Source organism: Caloenas nicobarica, chromosome 2 (assembly GCF_036013445.1).
Source record: "Caloenas nicobarica isolate bCalNic1 chromosome 2, bCalNic1.hap1, whole genome shotgun sequence".
In the NCBI taxonomy this organism is placed as follows: domain Eukaryota; kingdom Metazoa; phylum Chordata; class Aves; order Columbiformes; family Columbidae; genus Caloenas; species Caloenas nicobarica.
Window position 1 is genome coordinate 89,191,221 of NC_088246.1, and position 23,420 is coordinate 89,214,640.

The 23,420-nt window shown below is 39.0% G+C and overlaps 1 protein-coding gene across 1 annotated transcript in view; it reads right to left on the minus strand.

The window, feature by feature from the left end:
* ANKRD33B (ankyrin repeat domain 33B) overlaps nt 1–23,420 on the minus strand; it is a 44,440-nt gene that overhangs the window by 12,915 nt on the left and 8,105 nt on the right. Inside the window, exon 2 of the mRNA XM_065629997.1 lies at nt 34–163. Coding sequence (XP_065486069.1) covers nt 34–163 — 130 coding nt within the window. The remainder of the gene's footprint in view (nt 1–33; nt 164–23,420) is intronic.

Here is a 23,420-nt window from a genome sequence, read left to right on the forward strand (position 1 = left end):
CCAGTATGTCAGAGGTGAACAGCAGAACCTTACCTGCCTGTGCAGCTGTAATTAGAGCTGTGTTCCCTTCGTTGTCCTGCCAGTTCACATCAAGGTGAGGGCATTGCGCTAAGGCTATCACAATATCCACATAACCTTGGTAACAGGCAACGATAAGACCATTCTGGAAGTAATATATAAAGAGAGAGTTAGGTTTGTCGGACTCAGAAAAGTTCACTGAGGAACAACACTAGTCTGATTTCTTTTTTTTTTTCAGACCAAAGAACTGAAAAGGTATCAGCATAACTAGTGATTAGCTAAAGACACAATGTTCAGATCCAAAACACCGCTTTTTATCTCTGCCCTTTGGCGAGTAATGTTTGGTATTCCTCAGAAATACCTAAGAGAGTAGGTATTATATTATGCTACTTGGAAAGTAACTGTTTATAAATGGCTTAAGCTTATATGGCTATATACTCTGTATTCAAATGAGAATAAATCAGATTTTATTACATAATAAAATGAACCCAGAAGGTAAGATGAACTGGACCTGCTCTGAATATTAATTCTCTGGAAAACAACTGCTTGTTCTCTGAAGAGGAAGTGGTAGGCAGGAGTTGTGTTCATAGTGCCTGTTGCTATCTTTAAATACTTCAGGTTTCCTATTAGAACTAGACTTTTTTATAACCATAAACAAAACAAAATTGCTTTTATAGTTCCTGTTTAATGTGCTTTATGACAGCTGGAAGCGGTAAAACCTGCAGGAAGAAGCCAAGCCAGCAGATAAACCTTATAACCCCACTTGGTACCCAGACAGCATTTCACTCCACAACAGCAAAATGACAACTTCCCTAAAACACAGCAAAATACACTTCTTGTTACCTAAATGGAACTACACTACTTAATCCTGGCTTCTCACTTGACCACTAGGATTAAAATGATTATCAGCAGTCTTCAGGATTATTCAAACAGCCTCATGGTCATCTACATGGGGCTGATAGGTGTAGAGGAGGGCGGGTGCAGATAATTCAGTGCTCCTTGTGCACCCTCCTCACTGCCAACGCATGACTCGGTTTTATTGAACTCAGCATCGGTATCTGACTATTGAAAAAGATAAGGGCAGAGACACAAATTTCAACCTCTCTGGTAATCCTGCTTGCCTAAAACATACTCACATAGCCATGCTGCAAGTTCATAACCATAAAGGACTAGCAAGCAGGAGAACTCGGTTATGAAAACTGAATGGCCCATCCTGACGACTCCAGCATTTCTCTAAGTGGCTCTTGCCTAAACATTCTATTTCTTTTCCCCGTGCACACTGCTGAGACAGAGACATCCAGCAAATGACAACTGTGGCTTCTGATTTGTTGTTATTATAACAAGTTAGTTAATACTTCAGTGTCCTGTTTCATTGTTACTCTGAATAGTCCTTTTGGCTTAGGTGGCAAACAACTTTGTTAAGATACAGAGGCAATGCAAACTCCTTGGGATGCCAGCAAGCTATGTAGGGTATTTCTCAATTACATCTTTCAATAAAATTATTACTCTTATTTCTTCTATTCTCAATTCACTCTTGTCTTCAGTATGAAGCAACACCCACCACTGCTTTATAAAGAGCATCTCCATTTCCTTGTGAAGAACCTGTGATACTTCAAATCATTCTATTGAAATTGTATAGAGGATTCTGCTTAAAATCAGACATATATATATATGACCTGAAATATTATTCACTAAAACATATATACTCTTCTGGTGGGATTGTTCAGATTAATCCAAGTTTTACTACAATGTAATCATTCTTAGCTTTAAAAAGAAATGTGTCAGTGTCCACTTGATAAGGACTTTAGCATTATTTTACTTCTTTAATAATTTTATTTTTTACTTGATGTTCAGGATATAGGTCTTTCCAACTCAAAAAACTCACAGATTTAAAACATTCCCCAGTCATTCAGTAAAATATCAGTTACTAATGACAGCGGAAAATCTCAGAATCACAGAACGGTTGGGGTTGGAAGAGATCTCCAAAGAACATCTAGTCCAACCCACCTGCTAAAGCAGGTTCACCCAGAGCAGATCACACAGGAATGTGTCCAACCGGGTTTGGAATGTCTCCAGAGAAGGAGAGTCCACAACCTCTCTGGGCAGCCCATTCCAATGTTCTGGCATCCTCAAAGTACAGAAGTTTCTCCTCACATTCAGATGGAACCTCCTGTGCTTCAGTCTGTGCCCATTGCCCCTCATCCTGTCGTTGGGCACCGCTGAAAGGAGTCAGGTCCCATTTTCTTGACATCCACCCTTGAGATATTTATAAACATTGATGAGATCCCCTCTCAGCCTTCTCTTCTCCAGGCTGAACAGATCCAACTCTCTCAGTCTTTCCTTGTAAGAACAATGCTCCAGACCCCTAATCACCTTTGTAGCCCACCACTGGACTCTCTCCAGTAATTCCTTGTCCTTCTTAAACTGGGGAGCCCAGAACTGGACGCAATACTCCAGATGCGGCCTCACCTGGGCAGAGTAGAGGGGCAGGATAACCTGCCTTGACCTGCTGGTCACACTCTTCTTAATGCACCCCAGGATACCGCAGGCCTTCTTGGCCACAAGGGCACACTGCTGACTCCCAGGTCCTTCTCTACAATACTGCTTTCCAGCAGGTCAACCTCCAACCTGTACTGATGCCTAGGGTTATTCCTCCCCAGGAGTAGGACTCTACACTTGCCCTTGTTGAATTTTATCAGGTTCTTCTCTGCCCAGTCCTCCAGCTTGTCCAGATCTCACTGAGTGGCAGCGAAACCTCCTGCTGTATCAACCACTGCTCCTTAGGAAACTAAGTATACAACAGTTTGGAGACCTAAAATTATTGACAATAAGAATTGTTCACTGAAAAAATGGCATTTTTGAAGAGAGCAATATTTTCAAAAAACCATAAGAACAACTTAAAGTAGTTATAATCTCTAATGGAAAAAAAACGTTTCACTCAGTATCTCAAGGATATTTTCACAGTATATTTTCTCACGACATTTTTGCGTTCTAAAAATATTTCCCAGATGCTTCAGAAAAAAATCATTTTTTGCTCTCTTTAAAAGCAAAACAAACTGTAAAACAGTAAAACAAACAAGAACCAACAACAAACACTAGCTCTTTTTTGTGAGAGGCTTTTGCTTTACAGTATTTAGGGACTTTTGTCCTACTTTTAGTGGGTACTTCCATCATATAGGATCTAACACGCACTGGCATTCTGATTTCAGCAGAAATGAGACACAAATGATCTCAAAATTGTTCAACCTCATTCACCATTCTGAGTTTATAAACCAGAAGGATTACTTAGGTATCAACATTTTCTGAAGTCTATTTTCCAAAGATTCTATCAAAGACTGTTTGCTTAAGGATACGGAAAGGCAATGGAGAATGGGAACTTTCTGAGGGATTACCTGATGCAGTAGAATGGAAAATCATTTTTGCAGGACAGTTATACAAATCTGAAGCAGGTCAGATAAGAGTGTGAGGACCCGGTGTTCAACAGAGCGTACCCAGTGCTCCCTGGTTGAGAGGCAAAATGAGCAATCACGCAAGGACATAAAAACAAGTTGCTTCATCACCATATGGTTCCCTGCACCGTCCAGGGCTGCGGGGGGATGGCTTTCCTTTCCATAACTCTTCCAAATGTGTCAGATATTGAAATGAGGTGCAGGAAGATACAGCTTTAGAATGAAAATTGCAACAAACCTCTGGATTTGATGGTTATTTCCTGGAACCTGGTTCAATGATACCATGATAATTTGTGGTTTCAGGTTGCTTTTTTGGGTGTTTTGTTTGTTTGTTTCTTTTTTGTTTGCTTTGGTTTTTCTTTTTCTTTTGTTTGGGTGTTTTGGGTTTTTTTTTGCTTCCTCGCATCTATTTCTGGCCCTGTCTGTATGCTGCTTGCTGAAAGTTAGTACAAGCAGATCAACCAGGACACACAATCAAGCAATCACAACATGAGTTATTAGTCTAGAATCTTTAACTTGAAATACCAACAAATACTATTATCCACAGACAAAATACACTACAAACTCTTTCAACTGTCTCAATTAATGCATATAACTGATACGAAATTACTTTTGGCAAGCTGTCTTTTGAAGCAATTGTTAAAGCAGTAACCGGTATCACAGCACTCTGCAGAAAAATACACCTGTGTGCTTAACGTTTTGGTTTTGGTTTTGCTTTTTAAAGATAAAAATAAAGCAGTATAAAAGATTTTTAGCTAGAAAATTCTGAACCTGAGTAATCCGGTTATCCTCAGAAAAGAGATGACATTTTATCTCATTAGTGCCCTACCAAATCATCAGTTGTCCTGCTCCTCTTATGAAGAGTCATGATGCAACTATGAAGTGGTCAATGTACATGGAAAAAAAAAAATTTCTTAAACTGATTTTTACTATTATTTTTTTATTAAGACCAGTTCTCAGACATACTCACTACATGTGAAAGCTTAGAAGGAGGAAGATTGATAATTCTTAAATGCATGTTCTCTCTCTAAAACTTCAACCTTTCTCCTTCGACACATTCTTTTCCCTCTTTTCCTCTTCATATGTCCTCAACCACCTCTTATTTTAAATCACAATAAAACCTCAAACTATTCCCATTAAGATATAATAATCAGTTCTTAGAAGGAATAACTGTACGTATGTCACAGCATGCAAGCACAGTGTCCCTGCTTTTCCAGGACTGCTGTGTTAGCTAAGACTTGCTCTCTCCCGGTCAGTGTCTGGGGTTGCTGCCCATCATTCTCCCAGACCAATGAAACAGAACAGGCAAAAAAATCCGCTTTGATCTTCTATGCATAAGAGACCTTAACCACGAAATTACATTGCTGGCTTTGGACTACAGGAAAAAGGATTTCTTCATTAGAGGAGACTGGGGCTGCTGACTTCTCTGAGGTTCACGACAGATACTATTTCATTTTTCAAATATCGCATACAGGCTCTGTGTGACAAACACGAAAGCGTGAGTCATCCATCATATCAACTACATTAACATTTACTGTCAATTTTCCGCATAAGGGGGTGTTGAAATCCAGCTCAGTAACAGGTTTTTTCCAAGTAGAAGCCATAATACTGCCAGGTGTTGAGGGCTCTGTCTTTCCTCTGTGGAACATTTGGCATTTTACAGAGCTTCCCCACAATTTTTCTGTAGTATATGACATATTTTATGTAACTAGCACAGTTTTGAAAGATCCTCCTTTGTTTTGAAGCGACAGAGTGAAATGAACAATATTTTAGAATACATGACAAAACAGTCAGTCTGGGATAAATTACTTATTTCCCATATATTCTAAATAAAGTATAACTAGTCTTCTTAATTTCATCCCAGAGTACATAAATAGACGTTGCAGGCATGAGACTACCTGAAGTTAATCAGATGTTGCAACACCTTCCTCAGGCAGAGTTTATGAATTGTAAGAGTTTCATAGCACTCTTCTGTAATCAGACTAAAAGTACCATGTTAAAATTTCCTACAAAAGCAACAACTTGAAATTTGTCTGTTTGAAATAGAATAGAATAGTCTTGGGAAACTTTTGATTCACTTTAATCTGATATTTCTTCATGTGCTTTTGATTTCATGTAAGACTGGAACAGTGCTGCCACTATAAAAACAAACTCCACTCTGCTCAGCTGTGTTGGCTAATGACAAAACAATGTGTTTGATTAAGTGAGGTCACACATATCTCAGGAGATAATTTTATAAATCAGATGATATGACAAAACTACAGATGTAAGGCTATTCGTACACTAGATCATTACAAGTAATAGAGATCACAAGAAATACTAGAGGATCAATAATGAACTCAAGCTGAACAGCAGAGCAAATCACATACAGCATGCAATTATTTTAGCTTTTCAAAAAATCTCTTCAGACAACTTGTTTTCTACCAAGGTGCTGAGAATTAAAACAGCTTATTATAGCATTTTGCCTGTTATCCCAGATAAAAATGGGTCTGGCAAAATACTAAATTGACATTGCCCATTGCTTTACTTAAGTATCATGATAAACAACCATCTAGTTGCTTTATATCTACCTGTAAATATTAATGACAATTCTGCAAGGTTGGTTTAACAGCAATGACTAAAACTGCATGTAACTGAACTAAATGAGCTAATGATTCATTGTAATCCACAATCATATGTAGGGACGACTATGAAAATTGTCTAAGTTTCAAGTATATTACACAAACAATATCATGAGTAATAGAGACGGAAGTATAATAAAACATGAAGGAATATAAAGTTGCCTTTAAACTTTTTCTTGTTGATGTACTAAAATAATTATTCATATATTTAATATTTTGTTATACATAACTCACTATTATAACAGAACTATATATAACTATTACTCACTATAACATAATTCACATACAAAGGAAAAAAAAAATCAGGTCAAGTATTTCAAAATAAATGTCCCAAAATTATTTGAGGGAAATTCTGATCTCCACTGAAAACTCTGCAGCTCTGTGAAACCTGGGTTAGTGGAGAGTCTGAATTTACTTTTTATTAAAAAAGAACAAAATTTTGCACTGAGCATCACTATCCACTATAATTTGTGTATAATGCACAAACCCCTCCAGTCTGCACAAAGCAATCTGAGAAACTTTCATAAATGGCTTGAGCTTGTATTATAATTGCTTTAGCTGATTAGATCAATGGTGACTGAGATGAGGTAATTATTCAGGTCATCAGTCCCATGAAAAGCGGTGTTTATGTGCTACAGAAATCCATCAAGCACATAAGCTTTAATATTATCTGCACAAAATAATTTAGTCTGACCTTTTAGAGAAAAGGCTGCAAGAGCTCAGTCACATACAAATTCATATTGGGAAAGCGACAAAAAAAAAGAACTGGGAATTTAATTTTGTCTGAGCGTTGCTTGGACAAAACCACACATGGCTGGAGGGGAGCAAGGGGTGAGATGCTGATTTAGCCAGAGGAAGCGATCAGACAAGTGCGAAAGAGTATTTGAGCAGAGCAGCAGCACACAAAACTCTCCGCCTCCTCTGCAGAGGAACACAGTAGCCTGAAGCACACTCTTGTATCCAAAAGCAAGCTTAAATGGCACTGCCCCTTCCAGTGCCTGACTACTGAAAGCACAAAATTGCCACCTTTGCTTCACAGCATTATGAGTGCTCACAGATTCATTTTGCGGCGCGAATTGCACTCTGCTAGCTAAAAACACGGGCCACTCCATGGACATGCTGATCATAACCCACCATTTTTTCCCCTCCATTTTGTGGAATATGTTTGACTTCACTTACTTCATAATGCCTCTTGTATCAGTCAGGCCACATGTCTTTAAGTAAAGGTATAGTTTAGGATATGTATCATTGCTGCAGAAGTCCTTAATCTATTCTAATCCAAATCTCCACAATCACCTCTAAAAATAGTCCCAGGAAAGTTAATTTTACTGCGCCCAAAAGCTTGCATTACACAACAATGAAAACCAGTGCCACTTGTGTAATAAATCAGACAAGAAAAGGTAAGAAAATCAGTGTGACTTTCCTTATTTACTAGCATGTATGTTGTCTGAATTGGTTTCAGCATCACTAGTGATATAAGCAGCTGGCAGAAACCTCAGGAAGCTGCTGCCAGGGGCCATAAGGGACACAGAAGATAAACAAACACACGTCGTGTGACCAGATATATTCCAATGGGTGGGATATATAGGAAACACATTTTTTTTATCATATGGCAATACTGAGAGATGCTTATGAGGGACTAACTCTTCTGGGTTTTTTTTTCTTTTCTGTTTCTTTTTTTTTTTAATATCAAGCCACATAAGGAAAGTGAATAACTCAATGGGAAATTAAAAACCCTTGAGCTGATGGGGACCTGGGGGTTGTATACGCTTCCACAGGAGGCTGGAACATGTTCCCACCGCTTGCATTGTCCAATGCCTTCCCCCAGCACCAGCCACCTGGCTGCCTCTACATGGCTCCCTTGACCGAAGCTTGAGGAAGAGGACAACTGAAGAGTTGAGATGATTATGTCTTCAACCCATGCGAATCCCAATGGGAGGAAAACTGGTGTGTTACACCAACAGTAGCAATCTTTTTTTTCTCCTCAATCCCATGGGCAGTTCTCATCTTTCCATGAGGCAAACCCCAGACGAGAAAACACCTGGTTGCTCAGCAGCCCTTCACCACACCCCATCCCACCAAGGATGCTCCAGGAACCACAGGACTCCTCGCAGTCCTTTACCCACAGCATCTGCTGCCACCTCTCACCCCTCAGACGCCTCCCCCAAATCACGCTGTGTCCAAAGGGCTGGAGGGCTGCTGGAGTACAGAGGACATTTTTTAACTGTATAGCCTGACCAACAGCTAATGCTGGCTGGCACGTCCTCTCCCAACCACCAGAGAAAGGGGCTACTTTGTTCCTTGCTGTATTACATCCTCTCGGCCACTCTTTTTGCTACAGAAGGAGGCCAGAAGAGGAGGACACTCAGGATCGCATGTAGCAGTGGAAACAGCCCTGAAAAAACCCATGAGCTGAGGGGCATTGTGTCAACTGAGTTGCAGGAGGCCTGGGCTGCTTTGCCAGCTGTTTTACTATGAGTCAAGAGGATACTTGGTGATACTTCTAAAAACAGCAGCAACTGGACATATGTCGTCACAGGAAAAATCTTTTGTTGTTCTCTGAACCTCAACTTGAAACAAAGAACTGAAGACCTGAATATATGAACGAGAGTAGCAGCTACAAGCAGCACAGTCATATTTTAACATTGAGGTACTTGAGTTACGGAATTTAATACTATTCCGTTTTTATATATATATATATATATATATGCGCTCAGGATGTTAGTAGGTATACAACATTCATGCCCAAGATCAGTTTTGTTAAAATAATGTATTATTTTGCAGTGACAGCTGGTGAAACTATATTAGGAATGTACTCAGTCTGAAGTTTCATCAAGAAGTGCCTTTGCTAATGACAGCAGACTGTTGTGCAACAAAGCAATATACAAATGAAAAAGTTTATATGGAGAGTAAACTGTTATCAGTAAACTGATAGTTTTCCCACAACTGAGAACAGAAGTGATATTTGATGTAGTCCAATCCGTCCAAAATTAATCTTTGCGATGCATATGAGATCTCTGGTCACAGAAGTAAACAAGGTATAATTTCAGAAGATTACTATGTAAGGAAACTTTAAGGAAATAATGTTTCATAAAGTAATGCATGTTTAGAATGAACTGAAAGGTCACTTAGTGGAACTTATTGCCATTATCCATATGTTAAAAGAAAGTTATCTCAGGATCCAATCACATGACAAATCAGCCCAGGACTCTGTTTTCAGGGAAGGGTTCTGTGTTCTGTTTGTGGGGTGCCTGACAGTAAAGGACAGAAAATACTGTGGGAAGATGGGAGGGGAAAGAACACAAATTTTATCAGGTTAAATTTCACATTTTCAGTTATTTAGACTGTCATGTTAGGCATAAGTACTAAGTAGTGATGATCCCTGACAAATAATGCAGCCTTACTAATCCTAGCTTTCCTGCTTGTATGGCATACACTAATCAGTGTTAATACTGTCAAATGTAAGTGTTAAGTATTTACAGTGTTGACAGTAATAACACATGATACATGGCAGCCAAATTTATATATCCCTCTTTGCTATGCCTGTTTTTTGATATCTTTGCTAGAAGCAGTTCACTCTTCTCTGGCTTAAAAGTAATGGAAGAGATATTTATGAAAAAGAAGTGAGAAGTCTGACTTCAGAAGACAATGTGAATATGTGCTGAACTTTAACAGAGGGAATCTTGATGTAAACCCAGAAAGCATCTCTACCACAAATCCCATGTCTGCACCTTAAGATGCTCTAAACATTAGCAACCCAAACCATTAACTGCTGAGTGCTGGGGGAGGCAACGTAATAGACTCCCACTGACATCCTCATCCTGTCCCAGGGAACGGTGAACAGATTTTAATTTCATTTCTTTATCTTTCACTAGCTTACTATGCAATGTTCAGCAAGGCTTCCAAGGGCTGTAAACCACCCTGTGAACAAGGATAATGTATTTCCGGATCCTTAAACAAACAGTACGTTATTAAGCTTTGCTTGGAACAAGTGTTTCCAGGTAGTAATAGATTTAAACAGCAAAGTGCTGACCGCTTCTTCCTTGGACTATAAAAGGCTGGGAGCACCTGCTGCTCCAGCCAATTGCTGCACAAAGCTGCAGTGAGGCTGGGAACCACTGAAAACAGATTTGTAATAAGGCTCAAAATCTAACTTTTGAGGAAATAATTATATGGAAAACATTTTAGAGAATCTCTCAATTGTCAGATTACTTCAAAATCCAATGCTACAATAATAGTCTTCCTATCAGTTATATCACTGAAGTCTGGTTGTGGTTTTTTGTTTGTCCGTTTTGTTTTGGTTTTTTTTTCAGAAAGGCAAAACTGCTAAGAGGTGAACAAAACAAAAGTCAAAGTTGGATCATCTAACGGCATAACCCAGACCTGATGTGACTTGTATCTGGTGCATTCTCTCACCACGCAAGACCTTTAGGAACATTCAGAAAGCAGTTTAGATCTGAACTCCAAGCCCTGGGGGCCCGATGGACACTACTGTTAACTTCTCTCCTGGTCTCTAAAGATATACCTATATTCACACACATTTAAGATAAAAAGGTGAGTTTGCAGCATTTTAAAAACATATTTTGGAGTGCATTCAGAAACCATATGCACTGACGTAATTGTCAAAAATTGCTTCCTTTGGCTTTGAGGTATATGATTCAACTCCCCTCTATGTGTTTAATAGATACATTTACCTTTCTGTTATGGTCCGTCAGACACAGGTCGACTGTGGCTTAGATCTGTTGCAAGCAGCTAAACAGAGTGTTTGAATTCATAGGTTTTTGCAGGAGACCTCTCCTGAAGTAATGAATCACAAAATCTTTGTAAGCAATAGTTTTTGATTTGACACTGGTTAAAACATAAATGAACAACCTTCTACTCTGTCATAATCTATCATTGTATCTAATCTGTCTCTTCTGTAAACAACATTTTAAAGATCCCAGGGCATTTTCACTGTGGAGTTCTCTGAAGAGCCACAGCCAGCCATGAGCTTGCAAGCACCCTCTTGTGGCAATGAGCTCTTGTACTCATAATAGGAAAGATTTTCCCAAGAAGTTTCAGTTCCTTTCCTCCGACTTCTGTAAATTTGTTTTGCTTGTGTTTCTCTGAGCTTCCCAGATGTAGAATCACAACAGACCCAAACCTTGTAAAGAAAACACCCAGGAAGAGGTCTGTCCATCAGCAGTTCATCTGCCACTGAAAAAAAAAAAAAAAAAAAAAAAAGAGAAAAAAAAGCATCTTTCCTCAAAAGGAAAACAACTTGATGAAGAAAAGAAACCCATCAGGCTGAAAGTTCTCCCTTGCAGAGGACCCGTACTCACCAAGAAGGGTAACTGCATACACTTCTTGGGACACCAGAGGCAGGGGACATGCCTGTAGGCCACACACAACACTGTACAGTACTACAAACAAAAGTACCAGCCTGTTTCCTCACCCTTTGTTCTAAAGAAGCTGTAAGAGCAATAAAATCCAAGTTTCCATGTCAGTCTGCCATTTGACAGTAAGTTTCATAACGGCATCAATGGACAAGTAACACCCTCATTGTCTCTTCATCCCAGCCTCCCCTGTGCTCTGGCTTTCGAACCTCATTGCTTCCTTTTCTATAACACCTTTAATAATCATTCTCCTTATTGATCTTGGATCTTGTAATAAAAGGAGTTATTGATCTTGGAACTGACCTAAATGGACTGGGAAACTGCAGTAAACTTTCTCCACCAGTGAAAACAAAGAAAGGGGGGAAGATCAGCTGTCCTTGTAAAGAAGAAGGGCAAGTGATTCTCAGATGACAGAAACATTAGTATTTAGCCTACAGGATTCACTTCACTCTAGAAGTGTTATCACATAGCAACAGTCAGCATCTTCTTTTCAATCCAGAGGATCACATGGTAACAACAATCAGTAGTTGTTTCTCATGAAAACACGAGCTAAATGCTGATGTTCAGGAAGAAAAGTATGCTGAAATATTTTTGGCAGACATGAAGAAGTTTCTCCAGCCAGACCAGGTGGTATTATTTTACTTCTGTCAAACAAAGATTCCACTGATGGCATCTCATCAGCTTATCTCTTCAGATTATCATCAACTAGTGCAAGTAGCAGTGGTTCTTTGGATGTTAAAGCATCCAGGTTCTTGAAAGACCTTATTATGTTCTCCACAATGAAAGTCCTTCCTTTATCCAGCATATGCATCTAGTTTTACCCAGACTGGCTTTCATGCCAGTTATGCCCCTTGCTGGGTTTTTTTTCCAGCTTCAGCAAGGCAAAAAATTTCTTTGAGACTAAATATGAAAAAAGTCCCCTGCTTCTCCTTAGAAAACAAATAAACTTTTTAAGCAATAGACACATCTGTGATGGGTGGTGTCTATTTTTTACTCAGAGACCTAAAGTGGATTTTGGTATGTATGGATTAGTGTCAACCCTCATGATCCTAAAGGGTTGCAGTCCTGTAATCCCACAGCTCCATGCAATGCAGCTACTGTACAATATCACAGATGACGATGCTGGAAGCCAAAAACTGGATTTTTATAAGTGTTACTCCTTGGATATAGGCTTGTGAAACTTAGAGGAAAGTGCTATTGTTCCTGAATTCACAAGATCTTTTTCACTCTTTCCCACCTATGCGCTGCTAATTACAAGTGCTCCAGAAATTGCACTGAAAAGTGAGTTTCCACAAAGAGACATGAGACACTAATAACTCTAATTGTTCAAACATTGCCTTGGTAAATTCACACTCTCTGAATATTGGAGGTTTTCAGTTCTGGATGAAAACATTACCTTCAAGCAAAATATGTAATTTTCGAGTAATGCATAGTGAACTAGCATTGCTGATACTGAGTAGAAATTTTATGCCCAAGTTTCTCATGTTTTATAACTGTCAGAAACACTTATCACTATGATCACATTTTAAATTACAGCAGAACATGTGGATTATATTTCAGATAGACTTTTCTAGTGTTTATGTAAACATGCTTTGGTCAAGGGCAAAGAAGGTTGTGCTCTTGTGACACAGACCTATGGCTTCTGACAGCTCCATAATGTTCATGACTGGTTAGAGAGCAAGAACTAACTCCTGCTATAAACAACATCCAACTACGGTTCCGTCTATTTTAGGGATAAAGCAACTGATGGGCTGCATATAGCCACTGGAGAGGAAATCCAGCGTGCCTCAGACTTCCCATTAAGAAATGGCTCCTCCCTGTAGGTTTAGCATCATCCTGTGAAAAGTGCATCTGTTTTAACAAAAGGCAGAATTACATTTGTGAAAGATCAGAGAATAGAGTTTGGCTATATCAAGAACACTGCAAGTCTTAGTAAGTAGCCTCACATTAATTTAACACTGTATTTAGGGAATTGGCTCATCCACAATGACACTTATCTGCAAGAGGCTCAGCCTGATTTTTGATTTGAGAAAACACACACTGTGACATTGAATTATCTGTTCAGAGGTGATCTTCTTCCTCTAGTACCTCACTATTTTTTGTTGATTCAACTTTTTAAAAATCCTGAAGAAGGTAGTTCTAAAGCAGTTTGTTTGTTTGTTAAAGTGTGCATTCCCATTATAAGTTTCTCTCTTTTATTATCTCAGCTAAATAAGGATTTATCATCCACTGCAGGTGTCAGTGTATTAGCAGACAGTATGGCAGAAGTGAAAATGGTATTTAGAATATCCAAGTGAGAGATAGTAGCATCGCCATCACATCTATCTCAAGTCAATTACAATACTGCAGCTTGAGTTTAATAAGTAAATGCAGCACACACTTGTAATGCCATTACCTAGTGCCGAGAGCTGAGTAAGGGACTGCCTGCCATTGGTGCAGTCTTTCCTCTTATATGGATCCTGTGACCACCCTGTTTATCTCAGCTGAGTGTCAGCTCCATGCAATAAAGTCAGGAAAGCATCTTCTGCTTCCGTGTTTCGATCTAAGAATCCCATCTTCCAAGGAATACACCCCATTCATTTAAATAATAAAGAAATGTAAGGAGGGATTGAACATTAACACATCGCTGAATTTGAAGTAAAAAAGGTAGAATTAAACATCTCGGAGTGGGGGGTGGGGAAAGAGGGAGAAGTAATATCACATATTCAAATGTCTGGAATTATTACAGATGACTTGGCTTTGTAAAAAACCTGTTAACTCATTCATACAATATATCCCCTTTATAGAACACTTTCAGTCAAACAATCCAGCAGCTGTTGGTCTTCTACGTGATAAAACTGGAGAATAGTTGGGTAAACTGCAGAACAGCTTAACTTCACGATTAAGTCCTAAATCTCCGGAAATTCATATAAGCAATCTACTTTTCAATTTAAGGACCTACACCTATGAGAGAAATAGTAGACATTTGAAACAGTTTTCTTAACAAAAGAACACCTTTTGCTGAAAAGAAACATGCTACAAAAAAGCAGTATGTATCAAACACATCTGATGAAGGTTTTTCAGAGCTGTTTGCAGTGAGTTTGACGTGTCTATGTCCCACAGCAGCTGAAGAATTACAAGAGTGTGGCACAGAGCCTTTGGGTACTTCAAGACATTGCTTGACTGCAGGGTAGTATTTTTGGTGATAGAAGTTGACTAATGAGAGTGGTGTCTGAACATAATAAGGGACCTTTGAATGATGCTCCAGGCCCCTGTAGAAAAAAATATCCAGTTTATAGGGAATTTTCAATGTACAATTAGAAACTACACCCTAAAAAAAAGGGCTTGTTTGTTTGTTGTTTGTTTGGGGTTTTTTTTCTTAACTGGCTGCAAGCCATATTGCTTATAAAAGAAAATAAACATGTTCTTACACCCAAGACTCATCACGAAACCTCTCTAGTCTCTCTAGCTGGAGATTTGTGAGTAAATACCTTTGTATCAAATAAAAGGATACAGAAAAATATTGGCTACCTGACACATTCCATCTCATTTTGTGACAGCTATCACTGCCCAAAAGAAGACTAGATCCCGTTGCATTCTATGTTGGTGAAAAATCATAGCAATTATTGGACTAGCACTTTTATATAACTAAGCATTTATCTGCAGCCATAGTATTCAAGTCTTGAAAAAATTAGGAATTAGGTGTCTGTGTTGCTTTACAGGCTTTTCTGTTTTTCTCTTACATGAGGATACTTTGCATCAGCTCAGCATGGCATTAGTCCACCCAAGCTGTCATGGCTGATCTGTTGCTATTAGAAAGCTCCATCTAAGCAAAAAGGCCGGCAAACTCAGAAAACTACAAGTGTATTTCTGCTAAAGATATAAACAAAGGTACATCAACAACTGCAAAGGTTCCTGTATGGTAAATGAGGACCTTGGGTTGAAATGGACTTGGTTGCTTAGAGACACTTGTCTATTAAAATTGTATAGACATGACCTGTAAACATAATTTTCTTCATTTTTGTGGTTCCCAACTCCAAAGCACTGGAATTTGCTAAGAGATGGGAGCAAAGAAACACATTTCCCTTGAAGAAATATTGCAAAGAAGATTCCATTAATATTTCTGCAATTTTTCTATTTCATAATGATGAAGAGCATGACAGAGAAGGAAACTCTCTAGCCACTGGATAAGCATAGGGTGGTTAGCAGTAAAAATGAATAACGGGAATAAAAAGCTGAAATGAAGAGGTATTTCTGCATTTAAAAGGAAGATAATACGTGTTGGTGTAACTGAATACTCCATTATAAATTTGGTATTTTGTTATTAGAAATGTATGTAATCCTTAATGTAAATTTTCAGCTGTGCAGCCTTATTAGGTACATTACACTGAACAACAACAACAAAAAACTTTACATTTCTACTCCAGAAACAAATAACTGTCAATTTTATAAAGTTAGTCATTGTTCATTTAACAGTCATTCACGGGCCACACTTGTGGGCAAATCAAGCAGTTTTTCAGGAGGCTGAGGCAAAACCAGAAGACTGGCACTTGGTGAGTTGATTGATGACTAAATATACCCAACTACAATCAAGATGCTAAATGGTAAATATTTTGTCTATCACTTTTTGTCACTTGGCTTCTTTTTGTTTTATCATAATTGAGTATGTGGAGCACTAGCTGTCTTCCTTCTGCAGCAGACCTTGAGGAGCATCCTCAAATCCACCTGTGCACGGTCTGAGAACAGTGAATCTCAGCAGCATTAAACATCCCAAATCAACAACAGAGCTCCCCACAGAGCTGAGCTGACACACACCAGTGGCGCAAGACATTGCCAAATTTTTCTCTTCTGCTGCCCTGTGGATGGACATGGGACTCCAGAGCAACAAACACTGTTCTTCATTACCACCAAATATACACAGGTGCTGTTTCTTCAGCCGTTATCTCTATAAGTGAATGCACTGAGGTCTATACATTCTGTTCCACATTTTCTAAATGCCTCGAATGTGCATTTTATCATCCAGTGCCGAATTTCTTGTTTCCTTAGACTGACTCTCCCACCTGTTTGTTTTGGGGTTTTTTTGCCAAAGAAATGTACAACCAACACTTTCAGATCTGAAAAGGTAAGAAGTGAGATGCTAGCTACATAGACTTCAAAGCCTCCGAGCCCTTTATTTCACAGAGAACTTCGCTCTTGCTACAGAAGTCTAACAGACTGTGCCCAATTCTACCAAATAAAAGCCCAAAACCCCTTCTGTGCCTCAGAACATGGAGGTCAGAAAGGTCAGATGAGATTACATCAGTTGCACAACAGCAATGACTCATACAGGACTAGTAAACTGAAGGAGTTGTGTACCTTAATGATTTCAAATAAAACTCTTTTTCAAGTCAGGTTCCATGCTCGCCCTCCCCAAAAGAAAATTGAAAAAAGGCATTTGCTAACTCATCCTACTCAGCTGGATATTAGAAAGTACAAGGAGGAAATATCAAGGCCCTGACTCTATTGGAAGACTGACAACTAAGAATTTCCTTTTCTTTTTTAAGCTCATGTACAAGGAAATTAGCTTTTACACCCAGATTTTAAAATTACTGATTTAATAGCATTTTACTTTCCGTATAACTTCTTTCATATCAAATTGTTTGTGGCATGAGGAACCTCATCAGTACATGTCTTTCTGTGTCAGATATCTCTGACCTAAATATTTGCGTAAGGACAAAAACTCCAGTAAGTTTAGAGAGAATTAAAATTTTTCAGAGAATATTTAATCATTTTTCTAGGTCATTTCTGGTTTCCCTATCACTTCTGCTAAAATTTTCATCAGTCTTTCAAAATGCTCTGATCTGGAGATAGGCTGTGAAGCTGCCAGTTTACACCAGCTTTTGGTTTTAATTCAATATTAATTAAGGTGACTTAGGTCTATGCAGAAAAGCTGCAGTGCAGTAGAAACAGAGTAGCAGTGGAAGAATGTTAAAACTTATGCTTTTCTCCCTCAGTTTTCAGGCACCTTGAAACAGTAACAGTTTTTCCCCTAAAAGAGACCTCCATACATTTTCAAATGCTTTGCTAAGCGTTGAGAGTAATTTTTCTGTTTCTCTGATACAAAACGAGAGAGCGCTCCCTGGTAATACTGCAACATCTTTGAGAGCAGAAGGCCTGGTCTTTGTATTTCTACCTCAAAATTGCAGGCAGGATGTTTCCTGTTACCTTCTGAGTCCAGCTCCTTCAATCCACCTCTGGAAGCACAGAAAACAGCAAATATCCAAAGTGACGGCTTGTTGCAGTTAACCAATGTAACTAACAGTATCAAAATCCTATAGCCAAAAATCACCTTCTTCTCCTTAATATTTGGAAAACTCATATTGGATACTTGCACAGCAGAACTGTTGGACATAAGATGATTATACTAACTGAATAATCTTAAAAGCGCAGCCAATACAAGCAGACTTTAAAACCATCTATTTTGGAATGATATTATCAATTGCAGTAGTGTCAATAATGAGGTAAAGTCTTTCCAGATACACTCCCTGAAGACCTTAAAATCTGAAAGGAAACAACAGGAGACAGCTGTGGGAAGGAAGAGAAGCAAGTTTGTGAAAGTAATTACAGTATTTTAATGTTTTTGTTAGTTTTTCTATTACATGAACAATCCTCATGTGCCCTTTCTACCATGACTGATAAGCTGCTGAATTGTAGAGGCTTTGCTGTAATTCTTATTTCTTACAAGACACACACTAGCAATTTAGTGATAAATCAGAACCGATGCAATCACTGTACTAGAAATACAAATTACATGAGGAAGCAGAAAATATTATATTTTTAGGCAGGTATTCAAAATCTGAACTGGGTACCTAAGTATACTCTTTTAAAAACTTCCTCCTCAAAAGAATGTGGTTTTTGGATGGCAAGGAGTAAATAGAAAAGAAGGGCCAATATACACATTAAACTCACCAATTGCAATTGTAATTACTGTTTTGTATTACAGAAACACTAGTACTGACTATTATTTTTTTTAATTCTCAAAACAATCATTTTATTCTTATTATTTTTAAATTCTCAAAACATGAATTTTATTCCATGGTTATATTTGACCTAAATTTTCAAACTCTGCGGATTGGCAGGTGAATAGCAGAAGGCTAGCTTACAAAGAATATTAATTACAGAATTGTGAACTGTATTTTTCTGCACACTACTTGTCCAAATAACAGCAGCAGCAGAGAGGTAGATGCTGAAATCTTTAAATACAATGGCTGTTGTTCCCTCTTAGCAGTCCAGTAGCCCTCATGTCACTCTGCTGGGGTGATGGATTTTAGAGAAACATGCTTAAGAGCTACACAGAGTGAACTTGCCACATAACTACTTAATATCGACGAATGTGGCCTTACGAGCAGGTGTAGTGTGTTACCCTCTGCTCCCACAGACACAGCAGCCAGGACCTGAGCCAGAAGCAGCACCGATCCCAAAGGAGACCCTGTGTTTTTAAAATCCTTCCTCTCTGTGATAAGTATCACACATATTTATGCCAGTTTGTTGGCCGTGTTAATCTATTTTGCCACACAGTTCCTGTCTATGTCTGAAAGGGTGACTCATTCATGGACCTAGCACAAGAGGGTAGAAGCACCTACTGATCTAGCATCAAGCACTAAAACTCCAAAGAAAGATTGTAGTATTTTTTGATGACACCTGATAGCTAGGGGATTTCATAGTTTTAATGCCAGCAGGAAAGAGAGTGCTGGACATACCTTATCGGAAACTTCCAGGTAATTACTTTTTTCTTACTTGAACTCAGCTCCTTAGAGGATGATCCATTCACTGTACATTTGTGACCTGTGAAATGCACAGTAACAACCACATAGCTGCACACCAAAATACCACAGCTTGGCCTGTACCCATCTGTGAATGGACCCTCTGCTCATAAATCAACTGCACTGACTGTAATAAACACAAACTAGGCCGAGCCAAAAATGTCCACAGAAAGATAAAATGACAATAGTAAGTGAAAGGCATTTCACAACCTTGTGTCTTAAAGAAAAATACTTTGGGTGATATGTCTTAATAGAAAGGTTGACATTTATTCACCATGTGTCTTTCTTTTTTTTCTTCCTTTTTGTCTGGCGATCCTTATATTGCTTACTGCTTCTGAAATGTCTCATGTAAGTACTAAATATTTCCATGTTTGCTTCATATCATATCAGTAACCAGATGACTGGGATGTAATCTATGGTGGGAAAGCACTGCAGCATCTACTTATATTTTTAAAATTCAAAAGCAACTTTTTCAAAGTCTTCAGGCAAATATGTTTATTGCAACAAGTGTAATTTGGTGAGGCAGCTCTTGCCTGTCAGATTTAATTATTTTGCTTTTTCAGGGACTTCTCCACCAATATGGAATGGATCCAATACACTTCATGGGAACTTGTATGGAGGTAAGAATTGTAAATGCACCAAGATATCTGAATTCAGGAGTCTGCATACATGCGGTTTTAATTCAAGGAAGGTACTAACAAGATTATCATGTACCTAGTACTCAGTTCATGTTTCTATTTTGCAGGCAGTTCTGCTCATGCGTATCTTCACGCATAGACATCCCTGTTGCATCCTCAGGAGAGGAAGAATTTTCCAGGCTGGGAAATGCCCATGGCTCATACCCCTGAGCAGTAAAACAAAACAAAGCATACACGATAAATAGGCGGCAAGGAAGATTCAGTCCCACCCTATGTAAATGCTGGCAGGATGCAGCACGGCATGGACTCTGTCCCACTGGCAGGAGGTTAATGAGCCGTTCTGCACAGCCACCACTTGCAGGCTGCAGGACTGTCCCTGCTTGGGCCATTGCACTGGTTTTCTGTGCCTGAAGTATGAGGAAGACGCTTTCACTTTGTTCCCAGGCACTTTGACATTAAGCACTTTCTTTCCCTGTCACCCATGAAATGGGAGGTGGCTTCACCCCCCAGTCAAACCACCGATGGGACTGCCCTCCAGGAACGATGTGGGTTTGATTCCAGGCTGGTCATTCGGCACCGGGAGCTCAGCCAAAGCAGCGCCACAGAGCAGCGTCCCTGACATGGTCACGCTGCCCAGCGTCTCGCACAGACAGGACTCACCTCACACTGAGGTGACAAAGTGCCTGAAGCATGGCAGGGAAAAAAAACTCTTTCTTCCCAGCCAAAAGTTTCATTTCCTCTGATTCGCTCAGTACCTCTCAGCATTTACTATGCAGTGCCACTTGCCACAGTGTAACCAGAAAACTCTTCTACTGTGTTTGCATTCTTTATTAACTCAGAAGGGCTTTGTAAGTCTGCACTAAGGTTTCATAAATACTTGTGGTATTTCATTTTCCAAACCAAATCAATACTTGTTATTCTAAACTCTTCGCCTAACAAGTTATTACTATTTCAACCTCTTTAGAGAAAATCCTAATTTGCAGAAAGAAAACTATTTTAAACTAACTCCTTTATGGACCTGAGCTTTGACTCTGCCTTCTCTTGAAACCTTTATCAAACCCATACAATACTTCCAGATATGCGGAAGTACCTTACCGACTTCCAAAGACAGTCTTCTCTTTCCTTTCATCCATCACCTAAAGACAGTTTTATGAATACATGACTACTCTTCCCATATTTCCCAATCAAATGGTAAATAGGCGTGCAGAATCTTTTTTCATAAGAACTACAAATAGCAAGATAACTAGGTTTAAAAAAAAAAAAAAAAAAAAAGAAAAGCGCCCCTGAAAGGCTGCTTTTATGAACATATTTAAGGTATTCAGTTATCTGCCACTTTTACACTTCAGAAAACTAATAAAAATGGCTTACATGTAAACCCATCCCTCTGGTACTAATAGAGATAAAACTTCCCCTAGGGCCCAATTCTGAGCTGTGGTGGCTACTGGCAGCATCTCTCGTCAGCAGTGATCGATCTGTCTCCATGCAGGGTGTCCCAAAGATGGGGCCTCACATACAAAAAGGCAAAAGACAAAAAAAAAAAAAAAAACTCCACATATGTGAGAGAGTTTCAACATATTGCCAGATCTGCCATGTGAGTATTACAGGACTGAGCTTGAAATGTTATACACTTGAAATATGTGAAGCTACAAAAGCCCGACCATGAGTCATTCCCGTTTTGCATCAGCTTGCTTTCAGATTACTCCCTGTGGAATATAACAGGCATAATAGAAAATAAAAGAATTGAAAAATGGGAACTATTCCCACATTGTAAGTTTTTCCCACAGTGGATACAATTTGAATTGCTAATTCACTGCCAGATGTGCCACTACAGACTCTGTGACAACCATCCTCTTCCTATGGTACTTAATTATTTCTTATTGAGACACACCAAGTGTGCTACAGGATTATAATTAGCCCAGGCTGGATGGGTTTCATTTTTGTTTTTAATGAAAGAACCCTAAGAAATGGGTAAATTCAAACCTGTGTGGCATAACATTTTGAATAATTCCAAAGGGTAACCTTTGGAGAGTAACTTTATTTATGAAAACATTAAATGTGAACTCCTGTCTCCAGTGAAGCCCGTGGGAGTTCTTCATTGCTTTCACATGTGTCAAAAGATTTTATTTTCTATTTAAGAAAACTACCAGCAGTTTTCAGCAAGTGGCTTTTGGGCGACTATACCTCAGCCATGAAAGTTAAACCTAATTGCACAGTGCAACGACAGGCAATATAGGAAGAATATGCAGAAAAATTGTTAGCAGGCAATATACTGTTTATGTCAATTGCTAAAAAAAACCCCTACCCAGAACAAAATGATCTGTACAAATAAAGTTTGAAAATTGGAATTAATTCCAAATAATCCTAATGAGTGGACATGAGCTGAGCCACACACATGCTCTCATCAGGGACGGTTTCCTCTGGCAATGCACACACAGCCCCTGCTCATCTAGTGGGATCTTCTGTGAGTAAAAGGCTGATGACGCTTTCCAAATCAATATTTACTTCAAAATTAATGTTTTAGTTGGTAGTCATGTATCACTTTTCCTCAGAGGAAGAAATATGTGTTTTAATGAAATGTAATTTAAAATAAACCTGATGCACATTAGACTCGTGGCATGAAGCAACCAACACCTATAAAGTCATACAAGACTTTACATGCATATATACAAGTTACTACTCAGTCTCATTATCGTTCTCCTCTGTGAAGCTGAAGTACTACTAACATGTAGTAGTATTATGATAAAACACCTGATTTTTTTTTTGTCTCTGTTGCACAGCTAATTGTTACCAAAATGTATAACAGGACTTTGGTTTTTTTACCTTTCAGTCTACCTCTTCTTGAGTAGTAGAACAGATTTTGAACATAATGGTACCTGCCGAAATGTCTGGATAGATCCAAATAGATATTTGGATTACTTGTACTCCTTGTTCAACATTTGTTAGTATTTATTTTCATAGTTCATATTATTCCCAAGCACACACATAAGACTGTGTGACTAAAATTCTTATGATGACGAGTGGTTCCTGTGCCACATGCAAACGTGACCCTATCTCAAAAGCGTTTTCTGAAGCATCCCCTGAAACCTAGCAAAAAGCCTGACTGCATGAAAAACAAGCAAGCCTCACACCTGTGCAAAGAGTGTACTACCTGACCAAAAGTCAACCCAAGCCTACTGCTGGGAGGGGCTGGGCATCCCCATCCCTGTCTTTCCACTCTGGTGCTCCAGGAGCCAAAGCCCATGTCACTGCTTCCAGCACCAGCTGGAACCAAAGGACATGAAGGGAACTCAAAGTTAAGCTCTAAATGATGCTGAATGATGTGGCACGGTGGATGAAGTACAAAAGGTGCCTTAGTAGCACTTAAGTCAGAGCTGAAGAATTTTGGAGGTTTTGGACCCACTTCCTTGGCCAGTGTACTTGAAACCCGGTAGCTCCTACAGGCTACTGAAATTCAACAGGACCCAGTTTTTCAGAGCAATCAGATGCTTCTTAGCAGTGACACATTTCAACTTCCATTTTCTTACTGAGAAACAATATT